The sequence below is a fragment of the Pyxicephalus adspersus genome, chromosome 3 (assembly GCF_032062135.1).
Source record: "Pyxicephalus adspersus chromosome 3, UCB_Pads_2.0, whole genome shotgun sequence".
Taxonomy (NCBI): Eukaryota; Metazoa; Chordata; class Amphibia; order Anura; family Pyxicephalidae; genus Pyxicephalus; species Pyxicephalus adspersus.
This window is the reverse complement of record NC_092860.1, coordinates 56775153-56802395: the sequence shown is the minus strand read 5'-3', so window position 1 is coordinate 56802395 and position 27243 is coordinate 56775153. Positions and strand designations below refer to the sequence as shown.

Sequence of the window (27243 nt, the reverse complement as noted above, 5' to 3'; positions counted from 1 at the left end):
CTTATTCTCTGAATCGAGATGCTCCTCTAATACACAGTCTTCAGTAAATCATACCCACCTTAGTGCTGGACACTTTGAGGGAATGACTTCTTGACCCATTCAGGATCCGCACTTTGGAAGATGAAGTTCCCCTCCTTCAGCGCTCTCCGGATTTTTCTCTATAGTATTGCTGTTCAACTCGGCTTTGTAAAAGGCCCTTGTCAACATCTCTATTTTTTGTCACCTACCAACAGGATGGGAAGTGTGATAAACATATCTCTCAGTAACTACCACTGGCGGATGTTGGTTGATTTACCTGATCCTTTATCTGTGTATTACACAAACTTCCAGGCCGCCACGAGAACCAGGTCGTCTTCTTCCCGGGATTCCTGGCACTTTTCTACTGGGGCTACGGACTGGTAACGGGGTTATTTTTCAGGCACTTTGGTCTCCTATTTACGGGTTACAATTGGAGGTTTCTTTTTTTTTTTTGGCCTTTTTTTTCCTTTTCCTCATAGAGATAATGTTGGGAACATGTTCCTTTGCTGGTTGATGCAGTGTTGCCACCCAGGGGCTGCTAGGCAAAATAGCAATACTGGCTCGACTAGTTATTACGTACATAGTTCCTGGACCGGATGGTTGATGGACACTGAAGCACCTTGGGTGGTCCCACTGCAGTAGCTGCATAAACTATATGCTTGGTTGCAATTAGTATTTTTCTCCCTGTGGCACTGTAGTATTAAGAGCTGGCTGGTACCATAGTTCCAACCCTGACACTAAAACCAGAGGAGTCTCTGTTGCATTCCATAAAACATTACCAATTCAGGTTATAGATTCCCACAGTAACCCTCAGGGTAGATACTTGTTCCTCAAGGTGTCCATTTGGGGTAAGATGTTTACAATGGCCTCACTGTACTTACCCAACTACCAACCAACTGTGTCCTCAATTAAGTACTTGCTAAGGGCACTGTTATTGTGGGAGGCAACCTCAACTTTGCTCTTGATCCCTGTATAGACACCTCATTAGCTAAAACTCCTATATCTTACTCTAACCTAAACACATTCCATGCTAAACTATGTGAACTCAGATTATTAGATGTATGGTGCACTTTGCATTCTACGTTTAAAGATTTTATGTTTTACTCTAACCCACACTGGGTGTACTCCCGCATAGATTACATTTTAGTCAGTCACGCTGCATTGGATTGGCACTCCCTTTTTACAATTAACTCCTGTCCATGGTCCCACCATGCATCTGTTACTGTCACTTTTCATCTCCCTCAAGTGACATTTCGAGAGTGAAATTGGAGGTGTAATGACTCTTTGTTCAAAGACCCTTTTTGTGCTAAGGCAGTTGTTGATACTATCACTAATTTTATTTGAGATCATTCCTCAGACACCACTCCGCTCCCTATACAATGGGAAGCTATGAAGGTGGTTCTTCATGAGGTCTTAATTCAGCAGGGCACATGGCTTAAGAAGATTAGGTCACAGGATATTCAAAACACATTAGATAAAATCTAAAATCTTGAACACCTACATAAACAAACTGTCAGCTGACACATTTTTGGAATAACCCCAACTAGAACCTCTAGAGCTCTATGACCTAGCACTTCAGCGATACAGGGACTGCTTCTGTAAAAGGATATATCAATATGGAGACAAATGTTGCAGACTGTTATTCAGGGGACTTCACCCTCGTGCACCTATGTCCCATCTATTCGTACAGCACAGGGCGACTTAACATTCATTTCTCAGGACATATTACAGACATTAAATGGATACTATGCAGACCTATATCAACTCTGGCCAAATCCTGGTACATCTATTGTTCTCGAAAATGACATCAACAAGATAGCTCCTTCACTCTTAGACCCAGAAGTTGTCTTATTTGGAATCTCCTTTCACTGAGGAAGAGGTGGCCTTGGCCATTAAATCTACGCCAGCAGGGAAAAGCCCTGGTCCAGATGCATTCATGCCAAAGTTTTATGAACTTCACACCCTCAATTTTTAGTTCCTTTTCCTCTATATCTGATAACATCCCCTTCCTGGCCCAAAGTCTTGAAGCCCACATCAGTATTCTTCCTAAGCCAGGCAAGGACTATACAGTATGCTCGAATTACAGACCTATCTCCCTTATTAATGTTGACCGCCAAATTGTTCTCTAAGATGATAGCCAATAGACTTACCAAACATATGCCTTTCTTAATACACAAAGATAAAGTAGGATTCATACATGAACGGTAGGCTAGAGATAACGCCCTCAAAAACATCCTTCTGACCCAACATGCCAAGTTTTTAAAGGTTTCTCTGTGCCTTCTTTCGGTTGACACCGATAGGGTCAGTTGGTCTTTCATGTACGCAGCACTACGTCAAGTGGGCCTAGGCCCTGGTATGATTTCAAGGATAGCTGCTTTATACTCATCACTGTCAGCAAGGGTCAACGGCTGTGTCTGATTCTTTTAAGATACTAAAAGCCACTAGGCAGGGCTGCCCCTTATCACCTTTAGTGTATGCTCTGGTCATATTGCCCTGGAATATTGCCTGTACCATGCACAACACAGGAAAGGCAGAGGGAGCTTAGACAGCTAAACGCATGGCTCAAGTCCTGGTGCAAAAGGCAAGGGTTTGGGTTCATAGAGCACTGGGGCTGCCTTTTCATTGGGGTACAACCTATATACCAGAGATGGTTTGTACCTAAATGAAAGAGGGTCTGCTGTGCTAGGGGAAAGATTTAGGGGAATGGTAGAGGGATATTTAAACCAAGACATATGGGGGTGGGACAGTAAATAAGGTGGCAGAAAGGTTAGTCATGGGGCAGACACTAGTGGAGGGTCGATTGGGGATAATAGGGGGAGGGTTATGAATAAATGTATGGAGCTTCCCACGTTACAAAGAAACATTGGATTGTGGAGTACTAGTTGTACTGAAAAACAAAAGGATTTGGCAAAGAAGTATGGTAAAAGCAGCAATGGTTTAAAGAGTCTGTTCGCCAATGCTAGACGTCTAGAGAACAAGATAAGAGGAGTTGGAAGCCTTAATGAGTAAAGAGAATTATGACTTGGTTGGCATTGCCAATTCCTGGCTTTGTTCTTCGCATGACTAGGCTGTCAATATTCCTGGTTATACTCTCTTCCCTAAAGACAGAGTCAAACGAAAGGGTAGTGGTGTCTGTATGTGAGGAGTGATCTAAAAGTGAACATGAAAGAAGAAATTGTGGATGGAACAAGCCATGAGGTTGAGGCATTATGGGTGGAGATGAATGTGGGGTTGAATAATACACAATTATTTGAGTCTGCTATAGGCCCCCTAGTGTTAAAGAAGAAAAAGAAAATCAACTACTAGCACAGATAGAAAAAGCTGCAAAAAGTGCAAGTGTTTTAAGCATGGGAGAAATCTCCCACTACCCTGACATTAACTGGAGTAATGGCATTACAGGAACAGATAATTTTATGGTACAGTTTATAGAAGCCCCAACTCGAAATGATACTCTGCTGGACCTAGTTCTTTCTAACAATGCAGAACTTATAACAAATGTGCATGTAAAAGAGAATCTCGGTAGCAGTGACCATAATATGATTTCATTTAATGTATGCTGTAAACAGGAAGCAAAAACAGGAAAGATAAAAACATTTAATTTTAAGAGAGCAATTTGTCCATTATTAAGGGCGGCTCTCTGTGACCTGGACTGGGAGAAAATATTGTCCTCAAAGAATACTGAACAGAAATGGGAATGTTTCAAGTCTGTTCTACAAAAGCATAATAAAAAATATATTCCAATGCGTAATACGTTTAAGAGGCTAAAATTAAAACCTATGTGGCTCACAGCTGATGTTAAAAAAGCCATAGTGAACAAGAAAGGGGCATTCTAAAAATATAAAAATGAAGGATCACCTTCATCGTTTTGAGAACTTTAAAGAATATAACAAAAGATGTAAAAAGGAGATAAAACATGCAAAACTTCAAAATGAAGGACCGATTGCAAAGGAAAGTAAGGCAAACCCCAAACATTTTTAAAAAATATATTAATAGCAAAAAGATCAGATCTGAACATGTAGGCCCCTAAAGGATGTCGCTGGGTTGGTAATTGGAGATAAAGAAAAGGCAGATTTACTAAACACTTTTTTTTTTTTTTATCTCTGTGTACACAAAGGAAAATGGCAGAGCTCAAGTCTAAATTCATAATAGCAATGTCTCTGTGTTAAATGAGTCACAATGGCTCATAATTGATATGACTGAGAAACAACTGGGAAAAATTAAGGTTGATAAAGCACCAGGACCTGATGGATTACATTCACTTGTCCTCAAAGAGCTGAGCTTGGATTTTGCAAAGCCATTATTTCTAATTTTTAAAGACTCTTTAGTCACTGGCAAGGTACCGATTAGTTAGCGTAAGGCCAATGTGGTTCCAATCTTCAAAAAGGGAGCAAAGTCATTACCAGGTAATTGCAGAACAGTTAGTTTAACGTCCATAGTTGGAAAGGTCCTAGAGAGTTTGATTAAAAAAAAAACACATAGAGGAGTTTCTGCTAGAAAATAATATTATAAGTGATCGTCAGCATGGCTTCAAGAAAGACCGAAGTTGTTAAACAAATTTACTCTTTTTATGAGGAAGTAAGTAAACAGGTAGACCGATGAGTAGCAGTTGATATAGTGTACTTGGACTTTGCTAAAGCATTGGACACTACCCCACAGACAGTTCATTTGCAAGTTAGGGTCTATAGGCTTTGAAAAGTCAGTTTATAAATGGATAGAGAACTGGCTCAAAGACCGCATCCAGAGTCGTAATTAATGATTCATACTGTGACTAGTCTAAGGTTATTAGTAGTGTACCCCAGGGTTCAGTGTTGGGACCTTTACTATTTAACATCTTTATAAATGATATAGAGTTTGGGATTAAAATTACCATTTCTGTGTTTGCAGATGACACTAAACTATGTAATGGAACTAAGTCCATACAGGATGTTTATAATCTACAAGCAGACCTGGATGTACTGTTTGATTGGGCAGCCAAGTGGCTAATGACATTTAATATAGATAACAACATGCATGTTTCACACTGTCTAGGGGGCAATACATTTGGGGGAGTCAGAAATGGAAAAGGATCTGGGGGTTCTGGTAGATCATAGACTTATTAACAGCATGCAATGCCAAGCTGCAATATCTAAAGCTAGCAAAGTACTTTCTTGTAATAAGAGGAATAGACTGCAGAGATCGAGACATAATCCTGCCCCAGTACAAAGCATTGGTCAGACCACATCTGGAAATATGCAGTCCAGTTTTAGGCACCAGTTCGCAAAAAGGACATTGTGGAATTGGAGAGAGTGCAGAGAAGAAACGTTTAAGAGGGGATATGATCACCCTGTATAGATATATAAACGGTATATATAAAATGCTCTTCCCCATCACTTTGAGATCATTACAAAGAACAAGAGGGCACTCTTTGTGTCCGGAGGAAAAGAAGTTTAAGCTCCGGCTAAGGAAGGAAGTCTTAATTGTAAGGTCTGTGAAAATGTGGAATTGGCTCCCCCAGGAAGTAGTTTCAGCAACTACTAAAGATTGCTTTAAGAAAAAGCTGGATGTTTTTCTAGAAGCACAGTCTATAATTGGATATTAAGGATTTAAAGTAAAAATAACAGAGACTGTTGATCCAGGGAACATCCGATTGCCTCATGGAATCGGGAAGGAATTTTTTTCCCTTGTTGAAGCAAATTGTACCAGGTTTTTTTTTGCCTTCCTCTGGACCCACTATGTCTTATAGATTTTTATATCTGGGATATATTTATTTCCCTAGTGGTTGAACTTGATATGCTTGTCTTTTTTCAACCTAACCTACTATGTAAATATGTAACTATGTCATGGAGCACTTAGCTGTAGCTCTACGGAATAACCTGAATGTTAGAGGGGTCCAACTAGGTGATAGTTTGTAGTGACAATCTTTATACGCAGATTACCTTCTCCGCACGTCACCATTCCCTCTGTTATGACAGAATTCGAGAAATTCAGTACCTTCATTATTTTAAAGTTAATTTCTCTGAAGTACTTAATCTCTTTGAACACTGCACAAGAGACATCCATTAGTACTAACACCTTCTTCAGGATTTGGAGGCAATCAAATACTTAGGAGCCTATATTACCTCAGACCCCTCTAAACTATTTTCATACAACTACACCCTGTTCTCACAGATCCCTGCAGGTCCAGGTCATCTGTGCTTCCTTCTTACTCGCCCTCCTTGCAGTCCCTTGTTACCAGCACCGTCTCTGCCTCTGGATCCAATGCTCTGCGTGCTTCCTGTTCCAAATAAGGCGCTTCTCTGTCAACTGCTCCCTTGCCTCAAAGAACCAGAGTGCTCCGCAGATGCCTTCCTTCTGCTGGCAAACATCTGAAGAACACCTGAAAACTATCTCAGCAACAGCACTCCATCTGTCGGTGGGATTGATGTCTGCGGGTCACCTGATCCATACCCATCACCTGACATTCCCTTTTTAAGAAAGTGACCTGGCAACAGAAGGTTCCTTTGGCTCTGCTTCCAGGTTCCTGTTGTTTGTTTCTACTGTTCCAGATTCTCCGTGTACTGACCCGGGCCTATTTCCTGACTACTCCTGTTCACTGCTTGCCCTGACCTCTTGCCTGTTTACTGACCAACCTTGTTCGCTGCCTGCCCTGACCTTTTGGCTCATCTGACTACTCTCTTGGATTCCCCTTCTGTTCTATGTTTGGTTCCTGCTTGATACCTGTCTTGGCAGGCACGGGGGCCGCAACCTGGCAGTAGCTTGCTGCACAACATTCTCAACATTAGAGGCTCTGGAGAAGACCAAGCTACTGCTTACACCCTGTGCTCCGTGCACGTCTCCACCCACAGGGTAGGTGACACAGTGGGTCCACCACTTGGCCCTGTGGAACAGTGACTGTTCAGGCCATGGACTCCACTACCTGATTCCATGCAGGACCTGCGTGAGCTAGTTCAGAGACAAGAATTGCTCAAAATAAAATTGTGGCCTTTCTCCAGAGATGCAATGAACTCTCTAAGAAGCTCCAGTCAGCCATTAGCCTGCCTCTGCAACTTCAACTACTGCCCCTGTATCTCGGATTCCAGTACCTGTTACAGTTCCAGCCACATAGCCGGCATACTCTACACTTCGACTTCCTGCCCCCTCGCTACTCCGGGGACCCCAAACTCTGTTGAGGATTTGTGAACCAATGCCAAATCCAGTTTGAATTGCAGCCTTGGAACTTTCCCACTGAACGGGATGTCTTTGATGAACCTGGCCAGGCTTTTAAGCAGCTTTGGAAATCTGGGGCCTATGACAAGCCTCCCTCTCGGTAGGTCAATATGCTGACAGATTCCGAACTTTGACCATTGAACTAGAATAGAACAATGACGCTCTGGTAGTGTTTTTTTGGCAGGGGCTCGCAGGCCATATTAAAGACAAGCTTGCCGGGCATGATCTTCCTCTTACCCTGATGAACTGGTGTCCCTTTGTGTCCTCGGGAAACCCAGAAAGTCTAGTGCTTCATTAAATTGGCTCCATATTTCCAAAACCCCCCGCTTCCTCCGGAGGAACCCATGCCCGACTTTCACCTGAAGAGCAGGCAAGCTGCAGACACCAGAATCTCTGCTTCTACTGTGCAGGAGAGGGCTACTACAAAAACAGTTGTCCCTTGAAGGCCCCAAACGCCAGTGCTTAGGGAAGTGGGAAGAGGGCTCCCTAGGCAAACTTACTACCTCTCTTCTCTCTAAAATAACCTTTCCAGTCCAGATCTCTTCCGATAAGCACCGATTCTGGACCCAAGCCTTTCTGAAATCTGGCGCTACTGGGAACTTCATTAATCAACGATTAGTTGCTGATTACAATATTCTTGTGGTGCCCCTATCTAAGCCATTGGTAGTCTCCCTGGTGAATAGCACGGCTTTACTGGACTACATCCAGCATGCCACGGTGCCACTCACCATGAAACTTGGAGCCCTTCACACGGAGGCAATTTCCTTTTTGGTGGTGCCCAAGATTAATCATCCTGTCATGTTGGGGTTACCATGGCTACGCAAACATGCCCCAATCATCGAATCGAGATCTGGAGACATACTCTTGTGGAGCCGCACATGCCTTCAGAAATGCCTTTCTCAAATCCTTCCTGTCCAGCAGGTTTGCTCCACCGCCACATGCCCCGTCCCTGGGTTACCCAAAAAATACTGGAAATTTCAGCATGTGTGACCATCACATCGCCCCTACGATTGTGCCATTGATCTCCATCCTGGTGCCTCTCCTCCCCATGGCAGTCTACTCTCTTTCTATGCCTGAGACCAAAGCCATGTCTGAATACATCCAGTAGAATTTGGCGAGGGGCTTCATTCATAAATCTTCCTCCCCAGCAGGGGCTGGATTCTTCTTTATCCAGAAAAAGGATGGATACTTATGCCCTTGAATTGACTATAGGAGTCTCAATATCATCACCGTTAAAAATAAATATCCCCTGCCTCTGATTTCTGAATTATTTGATCGTCTCCAAGAGGCATCTGTCTTCACCAAGCTTGATTTGCGAGATGCCTACAATTTAATACACATCCGCAAGGGTGACGAATGGAAGACAGCCTTCAATACCCGAGATGGGCACTATGAATATCCAGTTATGCCATTCAGACTCTGCAATGCTCCTGCTGTATTCCAAGATTTCATGAGTGATGTCTTCTGGGACTTGTTAGAAGACTAAATGATTGTCTATTTGGATGATGTCCTGGCATACTTTAGGGACCTTTCCTCTCATCGAGTCCATGTCAAAACAGTCTTGGAACGGCTTCGACAAAACGGACTGTATGCCAAGGCGGAGAAATGTCTTTTTGAGTGCCCTGATGTTCTGTTCCTGGGCTATATCGTTTCTGCTGAAGGTTTGCAGATGAATCCTGACAAAATCACGGCCATTCAAGACTGGTCACAACCCTTTGGGCTGAAGCCCATTCAGATGTTCCTGGGCTGAAGCCAAATATTATAGACAATTAATTCGTGACTACTCCTCACTTGTGGCATCCATTACTGCAATGACTAAGAAAAGTAGCAATTGTAAAGTCTGGTCTTTTGAGGCTTTCCAGGCCATTGCACTTTTAAAGAAAGCTTTTGCCTCTGCTCCTGCATTGGTGCGCCTGAACACTTTTTAACCCCTTTTTCGTGGAGGTGGATGCCTCCTCTGTTGCTGTTGGTGCTGTGCTGTCTCAGAAGAATGCTTCCGGCAAGTTAAGGTCCTGTGGGTTCTTTTCTAAGAAAAATGATGCCATCGAAGATGAGGCTTCTTGCTGTCAAGCTTTCCCTTAAAGAATGGCCATTAGCTGGAGGGAGCTCTCCAACCTGTGACCATTTATACAGACCATAAGAACCTGCAGTATCTGCAGACTGCACAACATTTAAACCCCCGTCAAGCCCCCTGGTCTCAGTTTTTTTTGTACTCGCCCATCGACCGGGTCCCAAAAATGTCAAAGCAGACGCCCTTTCTCGTTCTTTCGAGAAAGAAAATCCTGAAGTAGAACCAGCCTTCATCAACTCAAATCGTGCCCACAGTCCCAGTCCACTTGTTTCGAGTTCCACCTTAGAAAACCCTTGTTCAAAAAAGCTGGCATCCATTGGTCCTTCTGGGCATCACAGGCAATGGAGGACCTTTGAACTGATTAGCTGCAGGTACTGGTGGCCGGATCTGAAGCAAGATGTGAGGGACTTTGTGGCCACATGTACCGAATGTGCCCGACACAAGGTGCCACAGAAGCTTCCCTCGGCCCCTTAATTCTGCTTCCCACTCCAGAACAACCCTGGTCACACATCTCCATGGATTTTGTCACCGACCTTCCATCTTCCAATGGTTCCACTACTATTTGGGTTGTGGTCGATCTGTTCTCCACCTCAACCTTTGGAGAAGATCTTCTTCAAAGAAATTGTTCCCTTACATGGCTTGCCTTCCCACATAGTGTCCGATCGCGGAGTACAATTCACTTCTCGCTTCTGGAGGGCCCTTTGTCGCCATCTAAAGATCCAGTTAGACTTCTCTTCAGCCTATCACCCTCAGACCAATAGGCAAACTAAAAAAAAATACTCCCAGCAAGATGACTGGAGCTGAACTTGCCCACAATAATTGCGTTAGCGAATCCACAGGTCTGTCTCTCTTTTTTTGTTTCCGGTCTTCACTCCCAGATTCCTGCTCCTGTCCCTTTCGAGTCAGATGTTCCTGCCGCTAATTACTTCCAGCAGGTTTGAAAAAAAGCCCAAGAGGTCTTGCTACATTCCTCTGCATGCTAGAAAAGATGGGCTGACATAAAGGCAGCTCCTGCTCCCCAGTTGTCCCCCGATGACAAGGTTTGGCTTTCCATCAAGCATATTTGTTTGCGAGTGCCCTCTCTCAAGTTTGCATTTCATCTCAGCTTTTCATGTTTCCCTGCTTAAACCTGTTCTTAAATACCTGTTACTCGTCTGACTACTCTCTTGGATTCCCTTTTGCATTACGTTTGGTTCCTGCTTATTAGCAGTCCCATGGCTTGGCGGCCACGGGGGCCGCAACCTGGCAGTAGCTTGCCGCACAACATCCTCACCTCTAGAGGCTCTGGAGAAGACCAAGCTACTCCTTGAACCCTGTGCCCCGTGCTCGTCTCAACCCACAGAGTAGGTGACACAGTGGGTCCACCACTTGGCCCTGTGGAGCCCGTGAAAGTTGTGCAGTAAATTGCACTCAGATCTACAGAAATATAATTCCCTGTTCCTTTCTTGGTTTGCAAGGATAAACATGCTAAAAATGGATGTGCCTTGGCTGCTGTACTTGCCTTGCCTGCTGTACATGTTTCAAAAATTACCCATTTTTCTACCCACCACATATCTACGGAAGTTGTATAATTATTTTAGGTCCTTTTTATGGAAAGCTAAATGTCCTCGAAAAACGTATCGTATTGTGACGAAACCTAAGAATATGGGAGGAGTAGGGGTTCCAGATATCATGTTATATTAATGCGCATCTGTATTGGTTCGTATGATTGATTCCATAATAAGGAAAGGAAGAGTTAGGTCCTTTTAGAGGAATTCACATTAATAGTAAACATAAGGGACTGCAATGTGTCATAGCAGGTAAACCTTAGTAGTTCCCAGGCTAATCATAAGAATAATTACAATTTAGAAATAACAGGGAGAGTGAAAAGAAGGAATAGGCTTGTAAGGTGGCACTTAAAATGGAGTTAAAAAGATACTACTTTATTGTAAGGGGAAGGAGACACTAAGAGGTCATTACCTTGAATTTAATGTTTATCCCAGGAATACTAAACCTAATATTAATAATTTCACTTCCTGTTCAAGGAGAGTGTAACTTGAGAAAAATGCCTTACAAATGATGAGGAATTAGTTTATAGATTACTTCAGAAAAACTTTAAAGGCAGTACTAAGTCAGAGCTTAAATGAGGAAAATTTACCAGTAATTTGTTATGATAAGATACAAAGTTGAAACTTACTTGTACCCAAAAGAACATGCAGAAAGCAGCCTGACCGCAGCAAGCTCAAACAAAGAGGTCTCCCTGCAAGCTCAGATGCTTATAATTTTTTTTAAAGTCCCCTGGGGAAGCCCTTAGTGATGAAACGCGTCCGGAAAAAGAGATTGAGGACTATAGAACCAAGGACCTCCCTTACAATCAACTAAATTTGTTTAGATGTAACAACATATTTCTATGTTTTGATTGTATAATTGATGACATTCCATTAATTGCAATTTTTATATTGAATTGGAATACAACAAAGTAGTATCTTTTTTACCTTCATTTTAAGTGCCACCTTAAAAGCCTCGTTCTCAGATTTATCTGCATTATATAGAGGCTGACAGGATTTGAGGCTCTGTTGAGGTCCTCTACTCACCTCACTCATGTTATCTCCCTGCTTTACAACTTATTTAACCTGGACACAATTGCAGGTACTCCTACATATACACTATACTGGGAATCTGATTTGAGTGTATCAGTGACGGCAGATGACTGGGAGAAATCCTTTGCTCTCACCCATAAAGTTAATCTTGCCTGTAGAGCGCAGGAAACTATTTACGAGATTTGTCCCTGTGGTATTTATGCCCAGTTGATCACCACCGTATTTCCCCAACAATATCGGACAGATGTGCTGCCTCACTCAGAGGGGCTCCATGATACATATATGGTGTGAATTTCCAGTTATTTGCCATTTCTGGGAAACAATTATAGTTTTACAATGATTTTATGGGTTCTAGAATTAACAATGGTCCCAGGGTGACTCTTCTGTCCATGATACTGAATTGCTCAAATAAATCCATCAAGCAAAATGTGCTTCGCCACTTTCTTACCGCTGCTAGGGAACCCATCCCCAGGTTTTGGAAGCAAACAGTGACCCCGTCCATTAAGGACTGGCTAACGAAGGTGGAAAAAAATTGCCACATGGAACAATTAGTCGCAAATAATGATGCCAGGTTGGAACAGTTCAAGATGACTTGGATGACATTGGATTGGTATAAAGAATCCCCCTCAATTCCGTACTTACCTCATATAGTTGAGGATATACTTACCTTGAAGCTGGTGGGCTATGGGCATAGTCTTACCCATGACATAATACTATTTCATTCATCCATCACTCCCCCCCCAACCCTACTTCCCGGGCTTGAATGTTTGTTTTGTGCTGTATTTTTATACTTTTCTTTTTTTTTAATTTTGTTTGTTTTTATGGTTTATAATTTATAATTATAATTCCCATAAGAGTACAGTATTGAATTTTTTCATATTGGAAAAAATATGCTGTTCATTTGTTATTTCTCATATTTAGGGGTAAGACACTGGTGGTCCTCTGTCTCTATACAAGTGGTATGCTAGAAGCACTTTGCAAGCCTCTTGAGCTACCAGCATATTAATCTTTAGGCATTAAGGTGTTAAGAGACAGATTTTTATTGCATATAGTTACATAGTAGGTTAGGTTGAAGAAAGACATAAGTCCATCAAGTTCAACCACTAGGGAAAAACATATCCCAGGTATAAAACCCTATAAGACATAGTTGGTCCAGAGGAGGGCAAAAAAAAAAAAAACCCTGGTACAATCTGCTTCAACAGAGGGAAAAAAAATTCCTTCCTGATTCCATGTGGCAATCGCATGTTCCTTGAAGCAACAGTCACTGTTTTTTTTTACTTTGAAGCCTTAATACCCAGTTATATTCTGTGCTTCCAGAAAAACATCCAACTTTTTCTTAAAGCAATCTATAGTAATTGCTGAAACTACTTCCTGAGGGAGCTGAATCCACATTTTCACAGACCTAACAGTGAAGAATCCCTTCCTTATCTGGAGCTTAAACTTCTTTTCCTCCAGACGCAAAGAGTGCCCTCTTGCTCTTTGTAATGATTTCAAAGTGAATAATTCGGAAGAAAGTTTTCTATATGGACTGTTTATATATTTATACAGGGTGATCATATCCCCCCTTTAAATGTTTCTTCTCAAGGGAGAATAGATTCAGTTCAGCTAATCTCTCCTCATAGCTGAGCTCCTCCATTCCTTTTATTAGTTTAGTTGCCCTTCCCTGCACTCTCTCCAATTCAACAATGTCCTTTTTGTGAACTGGTGCCCAAAACTGGACTGCATATTCCAGATGTGGTCTGACCAATGCTTTGTACAGGGGCAGGATTATGTCTCCATCCCTGCAGTCTATTCCTCTTTTAATACAATATAGTACTTTACTAGCTTTAGATATTGCAGCTTGGCATTGCATGCAGTTATTAAGTCCATGATCTACCAGAACCCCAATTATACAAGACTGTAATTCTATAATAAAGGTCAATACAAATGATCATGTTGGGCTTTAAAAGGAGATGTCATAGAAGCAGATTATTTCATATATTATGTGCTTATTCAGATCATAACTATAATGTTCTGCCTTCATCCTGTAATGGTGAACACAGTGGCCCTAAACATCATTAGATAGTTGAACTGACTAAAATTAGACACGTTCCAAGGTCGACAAATTACCCAAAAATCAAATATGAGCATTTCAGTGAATTTGCATCGAAGTCTAACGATGATTTGTGAGTTAATTGCAAGGGCCATAAACATAATAATGTCACTAAAATTGTTGGGGAGACCTGTATAGGAATTAAACTCATTAGCATCCCTATGATTTAAACTCTGTATGTTTTTGTCTTGAGTCAAATGACACTTTTTTTTTTTTTTGAATATGCAGATTTTATATAAAAAAAATGCGTACAGTATACTTACAGCTTAGAGGACAACATCGTAACTACAAAAATCCCTAAATACCATGCATGAGGGATCACTTAAAGCTGGTAATGTTTTTCATAAAGCATGAGGAACACTATAATATTCTAACCCAGTCTTTCTCGATGTTCTCAATAACTTTCATGACTTTAGGGAACCCCTGCTATAATACCTATATTCACAACACACAATGCATTAGCATGGGTGCCAGTGCAAAGAATGTCCCCTGCATTGATGGCCAGTGGGAAGAATTCCACTCTAAAGATAACCAAAAAGATCATTAGTGCCAGTAATAACTGACCAGAGCAGCACAAACTGCTCATTGCTCAAGGAATCTTAGGCTTCCACAGAATCCTGGTTGAGAAACACTGCTTTAACCAAACTACTCTTAATAAAAGAAGTCTGGGAAGCCCGGAAAAGGTTTTTCAGTGTTTTTACTTTTTTTAACCTTTTCTGTGTCTGGAAAAAAGTCAGGTTATAATATTAAGGGAAAGCTTAAAGCAGACATATAACAAACATTTTTACTTTACATAAAAGGGTATAAAAGGACTTTTATGTAAAGTAAAAAATTATATTTTTTTTCTTTTAACACCCTTTAAAAACAAAAAAAAAAAAGCCCCTCACCTTCTGTCTTTATTGATGCGGTGATAAAGACAGAATGGGCGTGCAGAGCGCAGTGAGATTGGCACTTTTTCCCTTTTCCAGCAGGCTGCATCACCTGACCTTGCGCGTGCACAGATGTCCTGAGATTCTCAGGAATCATATTTATTTTGTTGCCTTATAAATTAATGTAATTTAGCATTCTAAACAAAGACAATAAAATAATAGAGGAAGGATTTATTATCCTCTACTATATAACGCTGGATAACTCAACCTGTGAAAACATACAGACTAAAGTTAGTTTGCCTGGTATATCATCTGTGGAAAATGCCAGGTTAAAAATATTGAAAATAGACAAACAAAAGCCTCTTATTGTAAAGACCATATCCTGCAATAATCCATTCTTTCAAGACGGTAATTGCCCTGCAGCGTTAAATAAAATAGACTTAAACACAACAGCGTTTATGAGCAAGGTAAATGATTTCATACAATTGGCTTTCAAGAAAAGTAAAATAATAACCATAAACTCTTTTTAGCAAAGAAGATTTAATAAAATGATAATGTACTCTGGTGTAGCTAAATACTGGAAATGTTACTTTACAAAATTTTCTGTAACAATTTACAGAGCTAAGTGAAATTCCAAGGTATGTTATTAAAAATGACAACCAAAATAAGCAACTGGTGGATCACCAGTGTTTTACAAAAGTATGATCAAGATTCAAGTTGCAAATCTAAAGAATGGAGTTTGGAAGGAGGAGTTTAAAAAAGCAGGAATCTAAAGCTATGACAAATTACTCATGTGTTTGCCTCAAAATTACCTGCATAAACAAGAAGCCACAAAAAAGTAGGTTTAACATCCTTGGGAATAAAAAAAAATGTCTTCTCCTGGAGAGTAGTAGTATACCTTGTCTTATGTCAGGCTCAAAGGTATGGTCTACAAAAATTCCAAAAACCCTATCAATATAAAAGCCCTGATTTAATAAAGCTCTTAAAGATTGGAAAAGATAGAGTATGGTGAGAAAACCTGGGTAATCCAGGAAACCTGTAATGGATCTGGTCCAGAATTGAAAACATTTGCAAACTAATGGCAAATATTTTTTAAAATAATAAGTGCAGGTTTGCTAGATCACCAGCTGCAGCTTCAATTTCCAGAAAAGAGAATTTTTACCTGCTGAATTAGATTAGGATTTTATAATATTATCCTGTCTGTTTATATGAAAAAAAGAAATCTGTGATCTACCTAGATACACCACAGATTTTAGGTGGTAAGTTGTTTATTGTTTTGACATAAAGTGCACTGTACATAGAGCATATGTGTAACATTTATGGACTGTTATTAAACATACAATAAGAACACAATTGTGGAGATAATCTTCGAAATATTGCATGCTTACCTGCTGAATATAGTTTACAAATTTGCACATGAATTCACCAAATATCCAACCAGGAAGGGGGTACAAGGCAGCAGTGATGGGTACACAGCACACAAGAAATATAATATCTGTGGTGGCCAAGTTAGCTGTAAAGACGAAACAAATATGTGAACCATTACAGCATTTAACAACAGCTTTAACTCATATATTGTTTGAAAAAAAGAGCAATGTTATTTTATTATTAAAAAAGCAGAAAACTTATTTCCTTTGCCAGAATATTGTGTAGATCCCCCATTTGTGGTGCCAAAACAACTGATGCAAAAATATGTGGCCATCCACATAGTCTAAAAGAAAACTTGATTTATCAGACAAGACCACCTTTCTCCATTAATCTATGGTTCAGTTCTTACACTCACATAACTTTTGATGATAGATCAGGTCAGCATGGGCACTCTGACTAGTCAGCATGGTTGGCTCAGTTGTTAGCACTTTGACCTTTGTAGCACTAGATCACAGGTTTGAATCCTTGCTGGGATGCTACCTGCAAGGAGGAAATTCTCTGGGGTTCATATCAGGGTCCTCTTTTGTGAGCGCTTCGAGCACTGGAGGGAAATCTGGTATGGAAAGCTTTTATATTATATTTATATTAAAACTTTAACATATAATAAATCGCTTTAGAAAATCAATTTAAAAAAAAAACCCTACATGTGAATTAAATGTATGTTCATAGGCCAACTTGGAATTTTCACACACAGGTACAATCATAGTTGGTTTGTTTGAATGGCAAAGCTTTTCATCCTCCTGTTATACTTATCTGATCTGACTTTAACAGATAAAATGTAAATTGCTGACTGGTGGGGAGAGATCAACAATGGAGGAGAACAAATCCACAGACCATGCTGGCAGGAGAATGAGGAAGCATTGATTCTTAATATGAATTATTTATGAGCAAGGAAACCTTAGCATTGAAGATCCTCAGATGCAGTTTTCCCACCAGCAGGCCTTCACAACATTGGGAGCATTTAATTTTTTTAAAAGAATTGTGATGAGCAAACTGTGACTGTTGTTTAGTGTGGGAATGGAGAATCTCAGGACAGTGACTGCAGACTCTGTGCCATGTACCTTTTTATATGGTGTTCTCACTGTAAACTATGGTAAATACAAATAAAATTTGAATAAAAAAAGAACTAAATGAGTCATGGGACAACAGCAGCACTGAGACGTTATTAATAGGGATGGCAAAAGTCAAGGAAAATAGCCTCTCCCTTAATGAAAAACTGACCTGGCCTCAAAGAGCATGGAATCCTTCTGTAAAATGATCTCTACCACTTGTAAAAGTTCCTGTATAGTTGTAATGCCTTTTTTTCCTGTGGCAACAGCAGCAGATGCAACACTCTCACTCCCTGCTCTTATTAACCCAGAAAATCAGAATAAAAATGATAAAAAAAATCAGAAAAGAAGGTAAAATATACTGCATCACTGCTGTTTCTGTGATTACCCATAAAAAAACTACCAGGAGCAATCTAATACCACTGGTTTTATCTAGTAGTATTACTTGGCAAGTTCAGGAACATATGACACAGTGAGATTCAGAATCTGATACCTTTCACCTGACTTTCTTGTACCAGGGACGTCTGGGGTCAAGGGTATTGGCAAAATTGACAGCTGGGGACCCTTTGTCGGTGCCATACACAGTTCTGACTGCTTAGCTCTGTATTCTACTTCGTATATTTCACGCTCTTGATTGTTACATTCCCAGCATAAAGAGTGGTTAGGAATATAGACAGCCTTGCCTAATAAACAGAATAAAGTGGCTTGATGTCTGTATATTACAGGATACAGGGGCCAGGTATATAAAGTGTAAAGTCCAGTGTGCCAGAAGCAGCAGCCATAAGTATGTAATATACAACCCAGCACAATGCTGGCACTTCCAGCCACACCAGACGGAAATCCCTCCATGAAAAAACCTGCACATCAAGCAAACAATTTACCCTGGAAATTCTTTTGCTTTCCTTCGTAGCAGGCAAAAAAATACAATCCCACATCAAAAAATCTCCACTTACCTCCCCCAAGTAAATATTTACTCTGTAAAAAAAGTAATATTATTATTATTATTATTATTATTGTTTGGACACATTAAGAACAGTTTTTTTTTTCTTTTGTATCATAAAAAGCTTGTGTCTTTATTCAAAAATCTTCATAGAAAAGTTACAGCAGCAGTTCAATAGGAATACATGAGTCAAAATATGTGTATATGTGTGGTGACGCCCGATGGATGTGACGTCCCATAATATAGTTACAATGCAATATATATCATTCCATACATTCAAATATGGTCATACATTCAGAAATAGAGAATGAAAACAATATGCTAATAGAGCTCATGAATTTTTGCTCCAGCCTTCTGGAGTCTTAAACTCCAAAATAGCATCAACTCTATCAAGTAAGATAGATATATGACATATGTTCTGCCCTTCACTTCATTTTCAGTTACATACATGAATATGATATCATATAAAATTATGGGTTTCTAGCAGACTCTTTTCCTAATATCAAGCAGTTTGCACCAATAGAAACATGATAATGACCCCTTCACAATAACCACAAATCTAACACCTATACATACAACAATGACTGTGAAATATTTCAATTGTACACTGAAAAGAACCAGGAAACCAAGCCATATCAGAGGTTAAAAACATATTATATTTTCCACCTATAGATATGGCAAGTATATTAAATTATAAATGTGGTTCATCCTGATTACACATAATATACATATGTGTATTATGGCTTATCAACATAAAGTAGACATATATCATTTAGGTACCTAAAGTACTAAATATCATATATATTTGCAATTAAAAAAAAAATAAAAAACTTTCTTGATGGCTTCATGTCAGGTTAATCTCTTTCCACTCCCACTGTCAGGACCTAACTAGATAAATTAAAGGTGGTCTATACACTAAGTGTTCCTTCTTTTTTCATCCTGTGTACTCTCCAAGAATACCTGAATACTCTGGTACCTACTGTATATGTCATTCAGAAAATCTTCTTTTCTTTCTCCCTTGGGGGCTACCAAAAAATAGGAAGGTCTCGTGCCTCCTGGATTAACTGAACCATGTGCATAGGTAATCAGAAAATTAATTAAAAACCTTTTTAGGGAACAGAGTTCAATCATAGCATGTCCTCTTCCTACTCATCGGCTTTTCAAGTGTCATTGGACATCTACTGTCACGTGTGTCATTACTGCAATAAACTCACAGCCTTAACTGCTGTTAGTTTTGGTCCAAAATGATCTGTCTACTGGTTTCCTTGTGAGCTTTAAGTATTTGTGAACATTCCTCCTTGGGTGTGCTAGGTATTTCCCATCCTTTGCTGACATAGAGTGGTACATGTGTGTGTATATATATATATATATATATATATATATATATATATATATATATATACAGTGATACCTCGGCTAACAAAGATAATTCGTTTCGGAATCACATTTGTTAGCCGAAATCTTTGTTAGCCGAAATCTGATTACCCTTAGGTTTCTATAGAAGATTATTTAATTTGTTCTTGATGCTGCCCACAATTTAAAGATAAGTTTTATAAAAATAGTAAAAAGCACAATATAAAAGGTCATAAACTCACCAGAGGCTTAGATGAACAGCTTCCCAATTGTAACAGTCAACATATTATTAAGCAGCATGGTGTCAGTTACTATATAAAATTCCACACTGTGAGTTAATGACAAACAGTAAAACAAAACGTTTTGGAGCCTAGATATTCATTAACTTCTGAAGCAAGTTGTGGTTTGATATGCAAAAAGAATCAACTGCAGAGTTTCTCTTAGTCATTAAAGAGTTACAAGATGTTAAAGAAGAGCTCACTCCCCTAAGATCACCCACAACCTCAGCTGTGTTTAGCAAAAGATTTATTCTGCCAATCATGCAAGCATTTACATTTGTTATCCTGTATTCGTTACCTGAGTCTCTTAAACAGTGGGAAAAAAAATTGTTAGCTGTAAAATTCATTAGCAGGGGCACTCGTTAGCTGAGTTATCACTGTATGTATATACCCATCCTTATTTTTTAAAGAGGGCTCATTACGAAACATAGGTGTATTGACAGCCTTGAATAATTCTAGTTGAGTCATAAGAATGGGAAGGGATTAACCCAGGTTATGTTGACATGGAGCTTATCAGGAATGGAAAATTACAGTAAATAATACATTTTCTATTTTCTTTGTTCTACATGAGTGTAGCTGAACTTTTGCAGCCTATATTTGAGAGTGCCTGAACAAGGACCTTTATTGCCAAAACCATGGGTATTTTTTTAATAAAAGCTGGAGATTTCACAAACCGATGTTATTTGAAATCACACTACCAAATTAACAGGTACATAATATTTTAGTATTTGTGTTTACCATTGCATGTATTAAAACATAAATTTGTCAAAACCTTTTTATACCCACATGTTACAATTGGTATAGCCATAATAGAGACATTGCTAAAAAGTGTATTTCATAGTGTTGATAATAATATGTTTTTTGGAACTTATGTGATATTGGTAAAGTCATGCCCATATGTAATGTTTTGATTGGTTTTTAAGCTTTTCTAATTTCCTGAAGTTTGTAATGACTTGAAATGTCAGGACTTGTATATGCAGCATGGACAAATGTCAGAAATTGTATCTGTGGAATAGATCTTTAACTTGCTTACTCATTCCAAGCAATAAGAAGGAAGAGGGGGCAGAAGGCATGTACTAGTATGTTCTGCTTGTACGGTTTCCATGGAGAATTCTTAAAAGCAATTAACTGCAAGCATGGGCTTGCTTTCCATTGGTTTAACTTTACCATCAAGGTCTTTAAAAGAAGACAAAATGGAAAAAAAAGAATAATTAGTGCGTTATTCAAGGTCAATTTTCATAAGGAAGGAAGCAATCAATTTACATCACAAAAAAGTCATTATGGCAGTGGCCTGCTTACTTTTCATAGAACATTGATTGTATATATAAAGACTACTGAATTTCTACTATTACCAATGAACTTCTCTGTCTGTCCCTGTGGGTGGAGAGTGCTGATGTTATTTATGATAACAAAAAAAAATATATTAAAAACATACTTGCCTATACTTTTAAGTATTGTACAAATCGTATTATATATACACAGCAATAGCATTAGCAGGTGTTATGTTTTCTACCACTGCCCAATAAAATTATATTTTTATAGTATGATACCTTTATAAGAAACCTTCTAATCTAAATATCCACAGCATGCTACTGAATGCTATAGCACATCAGTGCTAATGTAGGATGGCAATGTGATTACACATCTGTATGTTAGAAGACAGAAGATATCATTGGTCAAAGTATAAGTTAAAATTTGTCAATGTATTTCATTCTTTTTATTGATGTCACAAATGCATATTCATTACCTTAAATACGTCTGAAAAGATCTGCCATTTCATTAGAGATCTACACGAACAAAGCAAGCGTTTAGCATGTCCCTGAAAGAAATCCTCCTCACATATCTTTGAAACACACGTCCCTAAAGAGACCCCCATTTTGTAGCAAGTTTGGAGGCACATTACATGTAAATGTAAAAAAATTTATGGAAGTGAAAAACTGGAGGTAAGGATTTAAAACATTTGATTACTTCCCATTTTCCTGCAATGTTTTTAATTTGGTGACAAAGTCACCAAAGAAATACTTCTTGTTCAACAGATGCTAGCAGAGTGCTCTGTGTTTGAACAAAAAAAAGAGTCTCGGGTTCTGCTTGCAAAGTCCTTGGTGTATTAGAATAAAACACACAGATGCAGTTTAGCTTAAGTGTTTAGCTTAAGGCCTTGCCACATTTTGTGCCAAACAGTGTTCACTACTTTTGAGTGTTTATTGTGCTTGGCTTCTGGTAAAAGATCCATAGGATCCAATGTGCTAACCAAGTTGCTGGCGATTTGGTTGGTGTACTTTAAGATGTCCTGCCAACACTGGCAGAATACCCAGTGTTTTTAGCATATTGTTGGTAAAATTCTTGTTGGGGTCTTTATTTTTTTCTGATAGAATTTTCACTGGAAGCATGGGGTTACTCCAGAGATAATTTAAGATAGATTAGAAAATAACTGTATAATGTATGCTAAAAAGAACAGCATATCCATGCAAAAGGATTTCCTGATTTCTGAAACATAATGCTACTCCATATTTCTAGCATAGGACTAAGGTAAAATATCTCTGCAAACATTTTGTGACAAACACAGTTTTTTAGCCAAATATTCCTAAAGTTTCAGTTTGTGCAAATATGATTTCTTCTTATTTTTTAGGAAACGTACACAACTTTAGCCTCAAAAGTTTCATAATATGCTATATCGTAACATTTACTATATACAAAGAGCAACTAGGTTTCCCTCAGGATAACCGACCAAATAATGGGACTTTTAAGGTCAAAAAATGAAAAGTTATCTTCATACATGAATAATAAACCAGAATACAACTTCGTTTTAAAATCACTTGTTAAATATGCCAAGATAGAAGTACAGCACTCATGTAGATCTCCTGATGGAAAACCCCCTCAATGAGGTGTTCCAAGGCTTCTACGCATTTCGCAGAAACTCAGGCGCTTCCTCAGTAAGAGGAGATCTACAAATACAACAACAACAAATATTTTATTATATCTAAATATTCAATCAATATTTATATTTTCGTATACCAGTAAATCATTGAAACATAGTTTAAAATTTCAAAAAGACAACGCGACAATAAATAAATAAATAAAATAGACTTACACCCATCTTGCTAGCGTGACATTGGTGCTAGTGGTCACCTGTAAGTTCTTTTTTCAACGATTGTTAATCAAGGCACAGCAGGAGTAAAGCGCAAGGTAGATTAGCATCACAATGTTGTAACTTTGATTCTTTCATAAATAAAATTGTAGAGGATAAAAGGGCAATATACCTATTATTAAGTAATTTCACTCACCCATATATAGGAGAAAGGAACTCCTCCTCTTTCCGGATGCAGCTCCCAAACTTACTTCAAAAACAATACAATGTGTAGAACAGTAAAGCTGCGTACACACTTCCAATATTTATCGTTTAAAACGAACGACAAACGACTGATCGACAAACAAGAATTGTTGTTGGAAATGAACGACAGTCATGTCGGATCTGATTAGCCGACAATCATTCACTATCTAGCGAGTCGTACGGTCGTTCAGTGATTGTGCATGTTCTGAGCATGTGCTCTATATATATATATATATATATATATATATATATATATATATATATACTAATAAAGTAGACCTGTTATATGAATAATAAAGAGGACCTGTCATTATTCTCTATTATTCATATGACAGGCCCTCTTTATTATTCATATGAGAGGTCCTCTTTATTAATAATAATATATTAGTCAGTTTCCAGCACTGTTCTCCAACCTGTTCCAGCGCCGTTCTACCGTGTTTCCCCGATGATAAGGCAGGGCCATCAAATAAGACAGCCCCCCCTTTTTAGGTAAAAATGAAAAATAAGCCCCCCCCCGCAAATAAGCCACCCACCGATTACTTACCAGAATCGCGTGGTGCGGTGAGTGACTCCGTGTGTGGTTCCTCCGTGTGGTTCCTCTGTGCGTCCTCTTCATGAAGAGGAAGTGACAGGACTGAAGTGTGCGCACGTGACATATATATATATTTATTTAAATAATTTCTTAATATATAATAAAATATTTATAAATTTAAACTATATTTAAAATAATACATTTTTAGGATTAAATATATAGCAATGTCCTACCTTCCACCTCTGGACGTACCTCTGGCCGCACCTCCAGCTGCTCCTCTACTTCTCTAGCACGGGATCCTAATGCATAAAAACAACAAACAGAACCAAAAATTCAACAATAAAAAATTAAAAATAAATACAATTTAAAAAAAAAACAATAAAATTACAAATAATTAAAAAAAATAAAATTCACTAAAAAATTTTTTTAAAACAAATAGTAATATTTAATATTAATAATAATATAATATATTTAATATTAACAAAAAAATTTGTACTTATGTTTTTGGCGATACGAGGTCTTAACGCATCCATCACTACCCTCTATTATCAAATTGCACTACCTTTTACGCAGCTAGTCCTTGCATCCCTGAACACCAAAATGGTTTTCTAACCCGCGTTGCACCTTCTCTAAAATAACATTTTTGCTGCCATTCTGCAATCTATACTGAGCCCTCGTACCATCATAATCACTCCTCTCCAAGATGTCCACCATGACCTCCATCTCCTCTCTCGTCATTGGTGTAGCACGGGTGGCTGGGCTGGATCTTCTCTGTGACATCAGGAAGTGGCTGGATTTGCAAAGTGTTGAGGGAGATCTGCAGTGCAAGGTGGAAGGTCATACACACCCGTGCGATTGTTGGTGCGAAAAACGAAAATTCGTTTGTCAGATTCTCCAAACAAGAACATTCTTGGTAGGTAAGTGATGCTGCTTTGTACTTATTATTATTACTTATTATTTATTTATTTGTGATTGTACTATTGCAGTGTGTAGTGGTGTAAAGTTAACTAATGATTACATTTTATATGTTCTGCGCAGATCATGGCCTATGAGGCATTTAACAATCCTGACTTCATGCGTGAGTTTATTGAGGCATACAGATCCCAACTCTGTCTGTGGAAGGTGAAGTCTGGGGAGTATTCAAACTGGAACCTCAAGATGAAGGCGTAAACTGCTATGGTGGAGCTCTGCAGGACCATAAATCCTGCGGCCGACATAAATATGTTAAGCTGAAGATCCAAAACTTGTGCACTGTGTTCAAAAAAGAACTGAACAAAGTGAAGGCTTCAAAGCAGTCAGGTTCTGCAACAGAGGATGTAAATGTACCAAAATTATGGTACTTCAACCTTTTGGAATTCACTGCGGATCAAGATATAGGCCGTCCATCGGTGTGCAGCCTGGAAGAAAAGAACAAGGATGCTGGGGAAAGTACACAGAGCTTTGATGAGACTCCTGAAATTTTCAAGACTCAAGACCAAGAAAGTTAGTAAAAAAAAAATTTTTTATTGTACAATTTATAAAAACACAGGCACAACTAATAATAATAATTATAAAGCAAGGAAAACATATAGTACAGATTTTTATTGCAGTCCTACAAACATTGTGGTGTAAAGACTAAAATGTCACGCTATCCTGCCATTCCACTGCTCCAGTGGTGTTGAAGTACTCCAAGTACTTGCTTCGGTTTTCTTTAGCCAACACCGAAGCATTCTGAGGTACTGCAACCTGTAGATCCACTAGACCAGTGAATTGGTTACTGCTTTCACCCGGTGCTGCTGTAGCAGAATCTTGCTCCATTAGAGGACAAAACGATGCACTGCAATTATTGCGGCGTAGAAAATTATGCAGCATGCAGCAAGCATAGACTACCTTGTCAATTTTGTCCATGCAGAGATGGATAGCAGTATGGAATATTCTGAAGCGATTTGCTAGAATAGCGAATGTATTTTCAACCACCCTCCTACACATGAGATAACCTGTAATTGAAAATGTTTTTCTGTTTGTCCAAATTCCTCCTGAGGATAGGATTTTAACAGGTTTTCATGCAATGAAAATGCTTCATCTGCAATAAACACAAAGTTCATTCTCTCTACAGTTTGACTGTTTCTAGGAAGGTGCAGTTGTTTGTTCATCAGTTTCCTGTGAAATGGCATACCATCCAGAACCCCTGCATCAGACATGCGCCCATTTCTTCCTATGTCAACTAAAACCAATTCATAGGGGGCATTCACTATTGCCATGAGCACAATGCTGAAAAACACCTTATAGTTATAATAATACGATCCACTGTCTGCCAGTGGGGTGATTCTTACATGCTTCCCATCAATTGCTCCTCCACAATTTAGGACGTTCCACAACTCTTGAAAGTCGGAAGCGATGGCCAGCCATTCCTTTGCTGTATCAGGAAACTGAAAGGAGAACATATGAAGAGTTAATATACATAATAATCTGTTCTGTTTATATGTTTTATTTATTTTTCTTGCAGACATCCTCCTGCAGTGACCCTGCAGAGATTTCACCTGCCGCAACATCCACTCTGATGAGTTCAAACCAAAAATGAGGTCAGAAAAAAGCAAGAGGAGCTGGATAAGAAGGAAGCTTTGCAGAAAGCTATGGCCATACTGAACCAAAAAGAAGATGAGTTTGATGGCTTTGCCTTCTACATTGCTTCGAAACTGCGGCAGATGAACCCAGAACAAACAGGTGCTGTGGAGCTGATTGTGACCGATGTGGTGAACAAAAGGAATGATGAACAAACTAAACCCACAATACCCTACCCATTGTTCTCCCCAGAAACTTTTTTCAGCTGGGGGGTAGGAAGCTGTAGCTGGGTGGTAAAAAAGGGGGTGTGGCAAAACACGGCAAATTTAGTGCTCCCAATTGTTTATGCCATGGGTATCCAGTAACCTCATATTGTTTCAGTGTTCTACCTTCTCCCAATTATTTGTTACAACTTTGTAATGCCTGCCCCATTAGTATATCCAATTTTTCTATTCTATGTATTTTGCCACAACTATCCCATGCCAAGTATTGTGACCCAACTTACTAGTGTTCTAAGTTTTAAGAGTGTAATCCTTTGTAGTAGTGTAATAGTATAATGAATGTTGTGTAACAAGTTAGGCTCATATTAGCAGCAAAAAACATTTGCCCCTTCTGAGTGGCTTCTGGCAACTGCTAGGCACCTAGGATTGGTAAGAGGCCATAAGTGCTGGGCACCTAGGATTGGTAACAGGTGGTAAGTTCTAGGCACCTAGGATTGATATCAGGTTGTAAGTGCTGGGCACCTAGGATTGATAACGGGCCATAAGTGCTAGGCACCTAGGATTGGTAACAGGCGGTAAGTGCTGGGCATCTAGGATTGGTAACAGGCGGTAAGTGCTGGGCACCTAGGATTGGTAACAGGCGGTAAGTGCTGGGCATCTAGGATTGGTAACAGGCGGTAAATTCTAGGCACCTAGGATTCGTAACAGGCGGTAAGTGCTGGGCACCTAGGATTGGTAACAGGCGGTAAGTGCTGG

General features: G+C 39.2%; 1 protein-coding gene across 1 annotated transcript in view; it reads right to left on the bottom strand.

Annotated features, from left to right (window-relative positions):
- Window positions 1–16348, bottom strand: part of KISS1R (KISS1 receptor) — a 45421-nt gene extending 29073 nt beyond the window's left edge. The window contains exon 1 of the mRNA XM_072407079.1: window positions 16203–16348. Coding sequence (XP_072263180.1) covers window positions 16203–16232 — 30 coding nt within the window. The 5' untranslated portion in view covers window positions 16233–16348. The remainder of the gene's footprint in view (window positions 1–16202) is intronic.
- Window positions 16349–27243: the final 10895 nt, after the last annotated feature.